The following is a 14,522-nucleotide window of genomic DNA, read 5'->3' as shown; positions in this document are numbered from 1 at the left end:
TAATTTCTGGCATATCTGCTAACATAAATCCACTGGGCATTTTGCGGGGGGTGGGAAGCTGTAGTGTAGGTGTGGGATTTGTTGTTTTGTGTATGTTCTTCCTCCTTCACACCCTCCAAATAGCTCCTGAAATTTATCTCTTGAAATACTGCACTTTGGAGTAATCTCACTATGGTTTCTCTTAAGTTCATATCTTCTGTTATCACTGGGGAGAAATACAACTTTACTACAGAAATCTGGGAAATGCAAAGCCTGCAGTTCAAATGCTTTTGCAGCTTAATTTTTTTCACTTTTTTTTTCTCTTAACAACAAAAAAATAAATAAAAGTTTCTTTAGAATAACAAATTCTAGTTCGTAGGCTTGTTTGAGACTTATTTCCTGGGTGAACAGCATATATCATGGAACCAGAGGTAGAAGAGAGCAGCTGAAGTCAGAGCCTTAGGCTAAGTGCTTCCTCTGTGCTTATGCAATTTGTAAATAATGCTCAGCTTCTCATATGGGATGGGTGTTCTTTTACAGTGTAACTGTGGTAATGGTGGTTTGCCTCTGACTTGAGGTGTTCTTGTGGACAAAGGTTATCGCTGGTGACTGCTGAATTCTCTATGAAATATAACTCTGATGCTTTCACTTGTTTATTCACATCCCTCCCTTTTCTCCCAAAAAGCCTTTCCTGCTTCAAAGTGGGGTAAAATAAGATGAAAATTCAACTCTAAAGCTCTACTTCCTGTAGTTTTGAGTGAGTTGGTGCTGTTGCATCAGTGTGCATTTCTACAGCATGTGCTCCTGCGAAGGCCTCTGCTGAAGCCATGCTGTGAAAGCATAGCAACTAAGGGAAGCGTGTATTCTGGTTATGGGTTGTAGTGGGGGGCTTTTTAGGAGTGAGATGCACTTATCTACTCACTTCCTGAAGATGCAAGTATAGTCTTCCTGTAGTATGTCTTGATACCGTAAGGTACATTTCTGTTTTGTGCACTAAACATAGTAATGTTTAGTTGTCACTCGCCTTCTTAGAGAAGGATTTTCCAATACATCCCTCAGATCCTCACAAGTCCTGAGCATGTCTTGTCATGCAGCTTCGTGTGGCTGACATTTGTAATGGGGTGGTATTAGGGCTGGATTTCCAACAATGTAATAGAGTGCCCCTTTTTCTCTTCAGTTAAAGAAAAATAATGGAAGCTTCGCTATGCGGGCATGTTTTTTGATTATTTCTCCTGGATTAGATGAGTGATGCAGTTCATTGGAAAGACCTGGGACGTACGGAAGTAAAACCTTCTTACAAAACCTAATTCCATAAAGTCTTGTAGTTAAATGAGTAAACTTATGCATAAGTAAATATATTTACAGACACAGACTTAAAAAAAAAAAAATTCATCTTCAACTACATTCTAGTGTTAGGAAATGTTGATACAAATTATGGTTGGGTAATTGAATAAACAGAATGAAATATATCATTTGCAAGAGGTAAGTCATACAAGGTAGTGTATGGAAGAGTACTCTTGTAATTAAATAAATGCCAACTGCTTTATTGCAGTGTTCTTTTTTTTAAAATCTTTTTATTAGTACTAGCATTCCCCTCCCCCCCCCCCTTTCAGTTTTGTAGAAATACAATTATTTCCTCATTGTAAAGAAAAGAAAATTCTGTTATGTATCCTTTGCTTCTAAAATGAAATCTGCCAGTTCCAAGTCAGGTTTTGATAAGAAATGTTCATTTCTCCTCCCCAACTTTAATCAAAAAATAAATACAGCTGGCCTTTATTACAGTTGACAAAACTTTCCAGTTAAATGTGTATAATAGATTTCCATTGTATTTGCAAGTACTTTAAAATACTGGAGGATACCAATTATTAGAAGGCAGGAAATCCTTTTGAAAGGTTATAGCATTTTACTTCAGGAATGAATCGGGAGTGGTTTTAATCTTTATATTTCAAAGAGATTATGTGATGTTCAGTTCTTGCTAAATGTCTGCAGTGGTGTGTTCCTATCGCTGTCTCAAAAGGTGGAGCAGTAAGGGCAAAGGTTACCAGTGCTTCTTCCATCTCATGAGTAGCTGCAGTTATGGGTAGTCCCAGTGACTCCATAAATCAAAGGAGCTGTGAGAAGTTTGCTCAGGTGCTGGGGGCTGTCAGTGTTAGGGTTGGCCATTGCCATCTTGGAGCTGAGCCTGTTTCTCCTTGCTGCCTTCAGTTGTTGCAGGGTTGGGATTCTTCTCTTGATGCTTCTGTTTGGGCAGGACTTAAAAATTCAGTTTGAGTGTGCTGCAGAATTCAGGCACACCAAGGTACCTGCCTTCTCTGTGCCCTTGTCACTCCCTATTCAGCTCCCAAGGGTTGATTTTAAACCAGACCTGGTACACTGGTTAGGTAGCATGTGGCCCCGTCCACCAGTGCTGCCAGGTGAGCTTATCACTGTGCCACTGGAGACAAATGCAAGCGTGGTGACAGCTGCCCCAAAACTGAAATTAATGGGGAATTGCACCCAGGTGTCATTTTACAGCTGCATTTCATTTCTGTGTAGGAGAGTAGCACCTAGTACCGCGTCACAGAATAATTACGAGTGAAACGACAGGTGTGTGCCTGTTGGGAGTCGAGGTGTTTCTCTTGCAAAAAGCAGAGCAGGATTTTGCTGTGTCCAAACAGGAGTCAGAAATGAGAGAGGTGGCAGGTGAGGAAGCAGCTTAGTTGTGTAAATCTCTGCTGCTTTTTGTCAAGTGTGATGTTGTACTAGTTCAGTTTTCAGTGGGCTCAACTAGTTGCTTTCTGAGTTATGTTTTTACCTTCTAGGAACTTCTTTTTTCACTCTGTTTTTCTGAGCTGGTTAGGTTTCATTCAGTGGTGGTGTTATGGTTGTTCTTGAATTTAAATATTTAGGATTTTTAGGTCCATAGAACTTAGAGAACTTTGAAATACGTCACACACTAAAGAAAGCGAGCATCAGAAAATCAAACATTATTCCTGTCTTGCCTGAGAGCCTGAATTTTCTAATATTTAAATCATAGAAATATTGGTTTGATTGTGGCTTTATTTTATTCTTAGGGTAGATTTACATTAGTCTTGCAAACACTTTGTTGTATGATCAGCTTTACGCAGTTAGTTGCTATTCACACAAGGAAAGACACTTGTAGGATGAGGATTGAACCCCCGTGCACAAATAAATGCTATGCTTAGAACTATGTGCTGCTGCTTAGTGATGTCAGTGGCTTCCTGACTGATATAAGCGCAGCTGGCAGGGTTTCACTGGTTAGGTAGCAGAGCAGAAGTGTTGTTTAATCTGCTCATGACGCTTCCTTGTGACAACATGCAGATAAATAGACCCAGAAGTGAAACAGTGAAACAAATGCAAACAGAGAATTCATTCCACTGAATGTAAGATTTCAAACTTCTATAAAAGGTTTTCCTCTTACTTTCAGAATCGTGAAACAAGAACAAATGTTTTGTGGTTTCATTTTACATCATCAGAGAAGGCTTGAATTGGCAGAACAAGGTACACTCTCCCCTGATTTTTTTAATGTGCACAAAGAAACTAGGAATTAAAACAAGGAAACAAACAACAAAACAACAACAACAAAACTCGAAAACAAGCCCAAGTTTGGAATATTACTCTTGTGTTAGATTAAAAGTGCCCAAGAGCCACTGAGACCTTTGGACTATTTTCTGCATAACATAGGAGTTACCAAGGAACTGGGTTTCTCAGTCATGTATTTGCAGAGTTGCAGAAATGGAAACAGTAAAAATAGTATCTGGCAGTGAATATGAAACATCTCTGCAGTGTCTTCCTCAGTTCCTAGAGCTGAGGAGTAAAAAGCAGGCAGGATTGTCTTGTGAGTCCATTCATCGATGGAGGACTGTATTTGACTGTGTTTTGTTGGAGTGGAGAATGTCCCTTGTTTAAATTTCTGCCAGAGCTGTTAGTTTAATTTAATATGTACTTGTTCCCATAGAAAATAAAACTTTGATCTGGCTTAAAAAACAGATTTTAGCAGTTATCTGCAAGTATCTGCAATCCCTGTTCAGGGATTCTGTCATTTATATTGTATGATATCCCTTGCATATGTGTAGGGGTTTGTTGTGGCATTTTAGTGGTATTAAGGTCAGATACTCAAATGCAGCCTTAGGAAGAACATATGTCTTGTTTGTGCCTACTTATCTGAACAAAAAAGATAGTTATTCTTCAAATTATTTATAGAAATCTCCTAAACCTTATTTTCCTGTGCATGTGTGGAAAGGATACATTATAGAACCTGAAGGCTTTTTGAAAAAACACTTTTCCTAGAGTATGGGTCAGAGAAATTTGAAAGAAAGTATATCTCAGTTGAGATGACTAGATATTGTATTTCAGTTAACAGACCTAGAGAAAAGTGGCTTAATTAACTTCTTATTCTGTTATGGAAAAGAATGCACTGATTGCAATCCATAATATTTTGGCTCTCTTGCTTCTACGTTTTAGTGACGGTTGTTTCTGCCTGGGTTGTTTTTCTCTACTTGAGAATATTTGATATTTTCTGGGTGAGATATGGTATAATTATCAGCCTCAAAGCTTTTAGAAGTCTGATGTGATTTTTATTCTCAGATTCCTGTGGTCTGCTGACATTTTTCAGTGGTATTTCAAATAATGGCTTTTTTATGATGTCATTTTTGTCTCGTTCTGACAAAGTTCTGAGATGTAGCATAAAAATATTTTTGGAAGCAGACGGCTTTATTGGTATAGCACTTTAAAAAAAAAAAAAAAAAAAAAAACAACACAAAAAACCAGGATCATATAATTGGAAAGCCATATAGCAACTGTGTGAAGTTCCAGGCAATATTTTATATTCATTATTCTGTGACCCAAATCCATTCTTGTGCTCTGTTGTGGATGACTGACAGTTCCTAATTTAATTTATCCATATTCTTTCACAAATTAGGATAAGCTTTGGATTTAATGTATTCTTTTGTACTATACTATGTAATAAGTATATCAAAGAGCACAGGAGACAGCAAAGATTATCAGATGCTAAAGCTCAGGAGAATTTGGAGCATTGTTAGAGAAATCTAGAAAATGTTTATGGATGCTATTTGCAGTAAACAAAAAGAACAACCATTGCCCACCCCTCTTGACATACAGTTTTGAATTCAGACTTGAGGTGCTCTGTGCCACATTGAGTATTTGTATTTTGTGTGTGAAATATGATCAGAATTTTTTCAAATACCAGATATTTTGAAAACAAAATAGTGGAGTAGTTAAAACAGTATTTCTAATGAGAGCACATTATGTATGTATCTACTTAACCACTTTTGTCAATTTAGAATCTTTTCTTATACCTCGTAATGAAAGGTGGATCCGGAAGCCTGACTGAGTAGTGCTATTAACTGAAGTGTATATTAACACAGGGTGGACATATTAACTAGTCCCTTTTATTCATCTGTGGAAGGTTTAAGAATTCCTAGAGCATGAATTTAGCTTGGAGCCTTTTGTTTGCTCTTTTTTGTTCGGTTGATTTCCATCATCTACCTTTCAAGCAAGAAAATTAGGGCAGCAATTCATTTAAGAAAGGGAGCTTTGTTATTGGACTGAAGAACACAGTATGTGTCCTCTCCTTTTATCAGATTCCTCAAGAACTCAAATGTTGTTCTATGATTATTTATGTGGATGAAGCCAAGGACTTGTTAAATGAATGGATTGGAATGTGAACCTATAGGGCTGAGCAGATTTATTGACTGTTCTTCCAGTAATGCCCTTTACTACCGTCAGATGAAAATCTGATTAGTCCATTTTCCTCATTTACAGTGTTCTAAAAATTGAATTTATTTTATATGCTGTTGTCAATAAAATCTATTTTCATGTTCAACTGTACCTGAGTCACCTAAGAGCTTTTATTCTCCAGTATAATTTAGTTCATTGTATGTTTATCTTAAAAGCATGTGGAACTGAAGTTTCATATCTGTGTTCACGTTTTTTCTTACTGCCTATGTATTGAAATGTCACCGTGCAATTCTTGCCTTAATATTTTGATGCTCTTGCTTGTAGCACAGTCATATAAGTTAGCAGGGACTTCTAAGATTTTAAGCTAGAAAATACTTCATTAAGATACAGACCTGAAGGAGTTTTTTTATTTCTCTCAGTCACAGGGAGAGAAGCAATCTTCTTTAAGTACTTTCCAGCCTTTGATAAAGGCTTTGCCTTTTAAGGAGAGTTTTCTCTATGCTGTCACTAGCATGCCCTTACCTGTTACTGCATACAGTATGAAAAGCCAGTGTTTCTGTTAATCATTTTTAACACCAAAGAAGTAATTTTTTTTAAGTGCCCGGAAGCTGGAGAGAAACAATTAGAAAAGGAAATGAGTTGTTGCTATGTTGCAAAGGAGGAAGGTAGTCACGCAGGGTGCAAAGCAAGAGGTTGAATGAGCATGTACAGAAACAGACAAACTGGGTTAACATCTCTTGCCACTGGCTGTTTAAAAATAGGAAAACAAAGTGCAGAAATACCATGGTGCAGACAAGGCAGTGATATCCTCTGGGCAAGGTGTAGCATGTAGAAGAGTAAAGGAGGCACAGTGAAAGGTAAATACGTAGGAGGTAGAAGGGAGCAGAAGAATGGAGTGGTGCAAGAGGGGAGAAAAGCAGAGGCCCCAGACTGAGGAAAAGACATCTAGTGAGAAATGAGTGGTTTCCTTGTGGCTGGAGGTGACCTCAGGAGGACAGAAGGTCCATGGGGCGAGGAGAGGGACAGTGCAGCAGCCACTGGTGCATGGGAAAGGCTGTGTGGCACTCTGGTGGTGGCTTAACTGAGGGTGCTTTCTATTTAGTTTATTTATTCACTGATGGAAGTGGAGGGACAAGCAACTATGTCCATGACAGAGAGTATCTTATTAATTGCAAAAGTAACAAAACAGTTATCAAAATAGTGCAGTGATGTTCTTGTCTGTGTAACATTCCAGTCTTGAAGCACATCTTGTGTAGTCTTGAAGCACATCTTGTTTTTTTTTTTTTCTTTTTTGTGGGAAGTAGTAAGTCTTACTGGATGGTGGTGGTCACAAGGCCATTTAGATCATTTATAGATCGTTTTAGATCATTATGCTCTTTAGATCATGACCTTGGACAGGTAACAGCACTGTTCTTGCCTCAGCTGCTCCTGTGTAAAGTGCAGATGAAAATGATGTCCAGTTTTGTAAGGGACTACTTTGTTTTTTGTCCAGCCATGCTGTTCACATTTTAAATTCCACATAACTTCTTAATTGTTGAATAAGCCATAGCATCCAGTTTTCAAGGAATCATTTGGAGGAACAATTAAACATTTTTGAATCTATGGTGATTACATATCCCATACAGTTTTGATTTTGTAGACATTAAAGAGTTAAGTACAAAGACTCCAGTAGAAAGAGGGACAGAAATGCAGAGACTCTGTGACAGAGGGAAGCACTTCTGCCTGCTAAGAATGGACTACGAACAGCTTTGCCCCACTGTTGATACTCACAGGCGTCATTTTTTTGGTAACAATATGGAAAAAAATACACCACAAATCGCTTGAGTAAGAAGAAATGTGAAGATTTATGTCAGTTCTCTGTACCAGGCAGTAGATTAAGGAGACATGAAATATAGTATTAACATTGAAGAAAAGCAGAAACAAAAAATGAGGTCATTAACTAAACATCATGTGTATGGCAAGTATCCTCATGGTTGTTGTTATTCAGTGACAATGCAAAGATGAAAACATCCAGTCATTCATCTGTGCATTTCTTCCTTGTACTGTAGTGCTAGCTGGGAATTAAGTATCAGGTCTTCCTTGCTGTGGACATTGTGCGTGGATCCAGTAAGATACTTGCTCCCAAAAGTGCTTGAGGACTCAAAAAGCCACACACAATTTTGAAATTCTGTATGTAAATAACTGTTATGCCATTAGAGCATCAAGTGGACATATGGCTACATATTAAAATGTTATAAATGTGCTGCTATTAGAGTACAATGAGTTTTCCTGAGGCAGAAGTGGCGATGGCATTTTCTTAAGGAATCAATTTGTTAATGTGCAGGGAGTATATTGATCACTAATCTGTTGCATCTTTTAGAGGAGATGAATTCTCAGACCCTTGTCCTCATGTGAATAACACTAAATGCCATGTGATGTTTTCCTTGACACTTTGATTATATGTAATTAAAGTTTATTATAGCCAGCAAGTTTAGAATATTCAGAATAATATACCAATTCTTTTTCTTTTTACAGAGGGAAACTAAAGGTCAGTTTCTCATAGATCACATCTGCAACTATTACAGCTTGCTGGAAAAAGACTATTTTGGCATTCGATATGTTGACCCTGAGAAGCAGAGGGTATGTATATAAACTCTGACTATGTTTGCTTTTAATTAATGCTAACTTGATTTTTTTTCAACAAACAGAATAGTTCTAATGCAAAGTTATGTATCTCTGATGGATTATACTCTGACCATAATCCATAGAGATTCCTGAAGTAGCATTATTAGATTATTTTTTCCCTCAGTTCATGTATTTAGTTTCAGGTAAATTGATGTATTCTGATCTGTGTAATTCTCCCCGGTACTGAACGTAGAAAAGATTTATAGACATGACTCAGGGTAGCTCTAGGCTATGGCAGTGCACTGGAATTTGGGGATTCTCTCTTTCTTTAAAAAAAGAAAATGTTTCCTGGGAGATGTAGGCAGGAATCCTGTTGAGCTTAATAGATAAAAACAGTCATTCTAGGTTGCGGGGAGTTCTTCAGGTTAGTTCTGTCTGTGAGCATCCTTATATTTGCAGAGTAAATTCTACAGGCCTCTGCTCACAGTAGTTATGTGGACAGTGAATTGTCTTCTCTCCTAGGAGGAAGGTCGTCCTTCAGGTTGTGTTCTATAGGTGCTTTGCTACAGCCACTCCCTTTTTGGTTTCAGATGAATTTTACTGTGTGACAGTGGGAAGGGATGGTCAACACAGGGAGCCAACAGTGAAACTCAGAAGTGCTTCTTCCGTCTGTGATTCTGCTGGTCTCAGGTTTAAGATTTAAATAGGACTTTGCATATGGAGGGCATATAATGGCATTTAATCTGTGGATTCACTGCTATGATTGAGGAAGAGAAACACATTTTTTTGGGTATCTCTTGCTATACCCAAATTAGTTGTCTCAAAAATCACTGGAATCAGCACTCTCTTCTCAGACTTACGGAACTGGAATTGCTTTGCAAAGCTGCAACAGGTAATTTCCACAACATTCTCATTTTAAAATTAAAAAAATTGCAGAATAATTAGCTATTGTTTTGACCAGTGTACTTGATCATTCATGATCAGTAAAATTATAGAAGTTTTAACCTGGTTGGAATTGACTGAAAATGTAGGTGGACTGCTGGATTAAACAATAATTAGGTAGGACTTAATGAGTAGTTATTTCTGTTAGTTCTTTCTCTGACAGTCATTCAAAAATTGCTGTGGTAAAGTTTATTTTACTGAACAGCATAGAGGGGTGATTTTAGTAAAAACATTAACTTTTTTTGGCAGACTACTACAAAAAAAAATGGTGCACTGGAGAAAACCAAAAGTTACTCTGATGTGCCTATTATATCATATATTATACAGTTTGCCTTTTTATCAAGGAAATGCTGGAGTACCCTATCCTTGTTGGCTGTACAATTGCCCATTTACATCTTACAGTATAGTTAATTCTGTATAATGTTAATGAAAGATTATATTTTATACTGAAGCTTAAGTTTGCTCTTGGCTGCTAGTGAAATATAATCTGAGAAAACTCTGAACGTTCTTACCCCCAAAAAATCTTATGTTCTCATTTCACTTTTTATTCAGTGCCTGAGAATACTGTGGCCGTCTTGTGTCATAGTATGTTTTATATCAGCTGGCCCTCTCTTCAGCTGAATTTTGTTAAGCAAAGTTCTCAATCCTACATTTTCTATATGTGTGTTTTTAAAGCTGATGTATAATTACTCCAAAGTTTTAAAGCATATTTATAACTTCTCTAATTACGTATTAGTTCTTGATTTTAAATTCTCTTATGAATTAGGACATGAATGGCATTAAATTATGTGGGACATTGCTTAAAACAGACTTAAATTCCCTGGGTGATGAGTTGAAAGCAGCATACACTTTTCTTTTAGGTTTATTACAACTCATGAAAATAAGTTGTTTTCAAATACACTATCTTCTGTTGTCCCTTCTTTGTGCTGTTCTGTTGCATTTCTAGACATTTATGTACATAATGCTTCCCCTCAGAACAGATGTTTACTTGCAACAAACCCTGTCCTAAGAACTAGAATGAGACAAGTGTTATAGTAAAGAAATACTGGTTTTATGACATCTAGGTCTCTTTGAATCTGTGATCTTGCTGTGGTTTGCTTACCTGAATTTTATCTCTGTATCAGATACACAAGTACCTCCCAGCTGGATGCAGGAAAACTGTGAAACTATTATTGCATTTTTTTTCTCCCATCAATAGAAGACTATTCTGATCTTTGTCTGATCTTAAAAACACATGCTAACCAACAGTCTCCAGTACTATCACAGGCATGGTACATTATGAATAAGTATGCTGGGGCCCAAGCATTGTAGCTAGATGAAGTTGATCAGCAACTGGATCAGTAGAAAACTAGAAGAAATCACAGTATTGAAATGATGAGGTTAAGTAATGATTCTACCTATGGTTTTATATTTTGGTAGTTGTGAGTTTAGCTTGCTGAAATCAAAAACAAATCAAAACAAAAAAATACTCTTCTGTAATTGCAAAGTTGGATTGTTTAAGTATGTGGTTAAAGAGCTAAGCTGCAGCAAGTAAAAGATATAGTTCAGTAAAGATCTGTAAGTGCAATTCACTGTGTGTCTTGCTTGAAAACAAAAGATCCATTTGTATTTTGTTTAAAAAGAGCTTCTTTCTAAAGTTAGATTTGGTGATTTGACTGAGAACAATTGCTTTGAAGGGAGATGATAATTCATCCTAAACCCAACTCTGAACTTGTGCGGAATTTGCTGCTGTGTCTGAATGCACATAAGTCTATTGGGCAAGATAGGATTTATCCCAGGGTACTGAAAAAGCTGGCAGATACCATCATGAGATGTCTCTCACCTGTCAGTGGTCTTGGGAATCTGGGGAGGTCCCAGTCAACTGGAAACTGGCAACTGTTGTCCAGATACTCAAGAAGATTAAGCAAGAAGACCTGGTAATCACAGGCCTGTCAGTCTCACTTCAGTGATTGCGATGTCTTTCAAGTGTTTGTCACTATCTTCCAGAATAATCTTCTTCATAGTTTTAGCAGTCATTGGTCATAGCCAGCATGGGTTCATGAGGAGAAAGTCCTGCTTAACTTAATTTTCTTTTACAACAAGGTTACCCACCTAGTTGACCAGGGGAAGCTATCTGATGTAATCTTTTTGTATTTTTACCAAAGCTTTCAATATCTCACAGTATCTTTCTGGGCAAAATGTCCAGCATACAGCTAGACAAATAAATAATATGATGGGTGAACAGTTGGCTAATGGGTTGAGCTCAAAGGGTTATAATAAATGGGGTCACATCAGGCTGGCTGCCAGTCACTAGTGGGATTCCCAGGGCTCCATGTTGGGACTAGTTCTCATCATTTTTTTTATGAATGATCTGGATGCAAGAGGTGAATACACACTGAGTTTGCAGATGATGCTAAATTGGGAGGAGCTGTTGACTCCCTTGGGGATAAAGAGGCCTTGCAGAGAGATCTTGACAGACCCAGAGGACTGAGTGGTCACTAACTGTGTGAAACTTAACAAGTGTCGGACAGGGCAACCCTGGCTATATGCACAGACTGGGGGTTGAGAAGCTGGAGAGCAGCTCTGTGGAAAGGTATGGGGGGGTTCTGGTTGCTGGCAAGTTGAACATGAGCCAGCAGTGTGCCCTGGCAGCCAGGAGGGCCAACTGTACCCTGGCGTGCATCAGGCACGGCATTTCCAGTCGGTCAAGGGAAGGAATTGTCCAGCTCTGCTCTGTGCTGGTGTGGCTTCAACTTGAGTGCTGTGTGCAGTTTGGGGCACCATAATAGAAGGTGGACAAAACTATTAAGAGAGTGTCGCTTGGTTTGTTTGTCTTAGCGAAGAGTGGACTGAGGGGAGACCTCATGGAGGCCTACAGCTTCCTCATGAGGAGGAGTGGAGCATGAGTCGGACTCAGTCATCCTTGTGGGTCCCTTCCAAGTCAGGATATTCTATGATTTGGAGAGTTTAACAACGTGTGTGACAATATACATGCCCCAAAGGAAAAGAAGTATAGGACAATGAATAAAATGAGCATTGCCTGGTCTGTTTTTGGCAATATGCCACCAGCATGATGTAGCAATGATAAAAGCAAACACAGTCTGTTCCTTAGGATTGTATTTTCAGGAATGTATTAATGTAATTACATCCTAATGAGGCCTCAGCTATTCTGATCTAGCTTGTCTGCTTTCAAGAATGATTAATTTAAATAAAGCAGGAGGAGTATTTGAATGATCAAGAGAATGGAAAGCTTTTTTTAGACAATATTAGGAAGGGCATAACCTATTTAGTTCACCAAAACAAAGGATAAGAGGATATGGTTCTGTGCGCATCAGAATATAAAGCAGAGGAAAAAGAAAGTTTCAGGAAGAGAGTTTGTTTCTCATTTAAACCAGCTGTCAGCACATCTGGAAAAACCTAATGGGAGCAATGGGGCAAAAATTTTAACTATTTTTTTAAAGTATTTTAAGATCTCTATCACTTTATTGAAGGTGTTTGTATTAGAGATCAACAGGAACAGAAGCTAGGCACTAGATTCTGAAGTGTATTTAAAAGAATATTTAATAAAAGCTAAAACAAGAAAACAATATTTTTAGGAGAGTTACTAAGAACACTGAAGATAAGGCAAGGAATGGTACAGTGCTGTCTGCCAAGGCTGAGGAGAACATCTACGCTGTTCCAGGGAGTACTGCTGTTGTAGAAGCACACCAGAAATGCTTGTATACCAACATAAAGCAGCATGAGGAATGACTGGTATGAACTGGAAGCGTTGGTCCTTTCCCAGAGCTATGATATCACTGGTATTAACGAGACTTGGTGGAATGCATCCCGTGACTGGAGTGCTGGGATGGAGGTCTATCAGGAGCCTTTAGGAGGGATAGGCAGGGCAGGCAAGGTGGAGGTGTTGCACTGTGTGTATGGTAGAGGTTAGATTGTACAGCCTTTGAAGATAGGTGTGATGCAGTAGAGAGCTGCTGGGTGAGGATTAAGGGGATGGATAGCAAAGCTGATGTCATGGTGGGTGTCTACTATTGATTGCCCGCACAGGTGAGTTATTCTATAGGCTATTAGGAGAAATCTCTGGATCAGTAGCCCTTGTCCTTATGGGGGATCTCAACTTCCTAGACATAGACAGGGAATATTTTAATGCTGTGATAAGCAAATCTAGGACATTTCTAAAGAATGTTGAAGATAACTTACTGTCACGAGTACTTAGTGAGCAAAGTAGGAAAGATGCCCTCCTGGACCTGTTGTTTGAGAACAGAGAAGGCCTTGGGAGAGATGTGGTGGTAGGTGGCTGTCATGGCAACAGTGATCATGAAATAGTTGAGTTAATTTTTTTTTTTTGGTGTAATAAGAAAAATCATCGGAAAGGGTTGACATTCTGGATTTTAAGACAGCAAATTTTAAGCTGCTCCCAGAGCTAGTTAGTAGTATCCCTTGGGAATCTGCTTGAGAGAGCTTAGGGGTCCATAAGAGTTGGTCATTTTTTAAGAACCACCTTTTAAAAGCATGGGAACAGGCACTCCCATTGTGTTGGAAGTGATGAAGACTGGCTTGGCTGTACAGAGAACTCCTTGTAGAGCTTGGCCAGAAAAACAAACAAACAAAAACAAAACCAAACCAACCAACCAAACAAACAAACAAAAAAACAAAAACAAAACAAACAAAACACCAGATGATATCTGGAAACAAGATCAGGCTTCACAGGGGGATTATTGTGGTGGTTCTATCCTGCTGGAAAGCCGAACTCCACCACAACCACTCCCTCACTCCACCTCCTCACAGGAAAAGAGTTAGAAAGTACAATGAGAAGGGCTCACAGGTTGAGAAAAAGATAGGGAGATCACTCACTGATTATTGTCATGGGCATAACAGGCTCAGCATAGGGAGATTAAAATAAGTTATTGCCTATTACTAACAGACTAGAGCAGTAAAAAAGTAAAAACAAACTAAAACCCACCTTCCTCCCATCCATCCTCTTCTACCTCCTCCCCCTGAGCAGTGCAGGGGAACGGGGAATGGGGGCTGCGGTCAATCCCTAATGCTGTGTCTTCACCACTCCTTCATGGTCACTCTCTGCCCCTGCTCCACTTGGGGTCCCTCCCACGGGATGCCGTCCTTCCTGAACTGAGCCTGTGGGGGCTGCCCAGAGGCAGCAGCTTTTCAAGCACTGCTCCCACATGGCTCCGTACCATGGGGTCCATCCCCCAGGAGCAAACTGCTCCAGCACGGGTCCCCCATGGGTGGCAGCTCCCCCCAGACCTCTTGCTCCTGCGTGGGCTCCTCTCCACGGGCTGCAGCTCCGGCCCGGGGCC

General features: G+C 39.0%; 1 protein-coding gene across 3 annotated transcripts in view; it reads left to right on the top strand.

Moving 5' to 3' along the window:
* The window catches only part of FRMD3 (FERM domain containing 3), a 155,469-nt gene that overhangs the window by 54,920 nt on the left and 86,027 nt on the right, over positions 1-14,522 (top strand). For all 3 annotated transcript variants that reach the window (XM_035565303.2, XM_035565304.2, XM_050716443.1), the window contains exon 2: positions 8,194-8,298. In XM_035565303.2, the coding sequence (XP_035421196.1) occupies positions 8,194-8,298 (105 nt within the window). The remainder of the gene's footprint in view (positions 1-8,193; positions 8,299-14,522) is intronic.

This window comes from Cygnus atratus, chromosome Z (genome assembly GCF_013377495.2).
Source record: "Cygnus atratus isolate AKBS03 ecotype Queensland, Australia chromosome Z, CAtr_DNAZoo_HiC_assembly, whole genome shotgun sequence".
NCBI lineage: Eukaryota > Metazoa > Chordata > Aves > Anseriformes > Anatidae > Cygnus > Cygnus atratus.
Note: the sequence above shows the minus strand (reverse complement) of the source record. Positions and strands in the feature narration are given on the sequence as shown.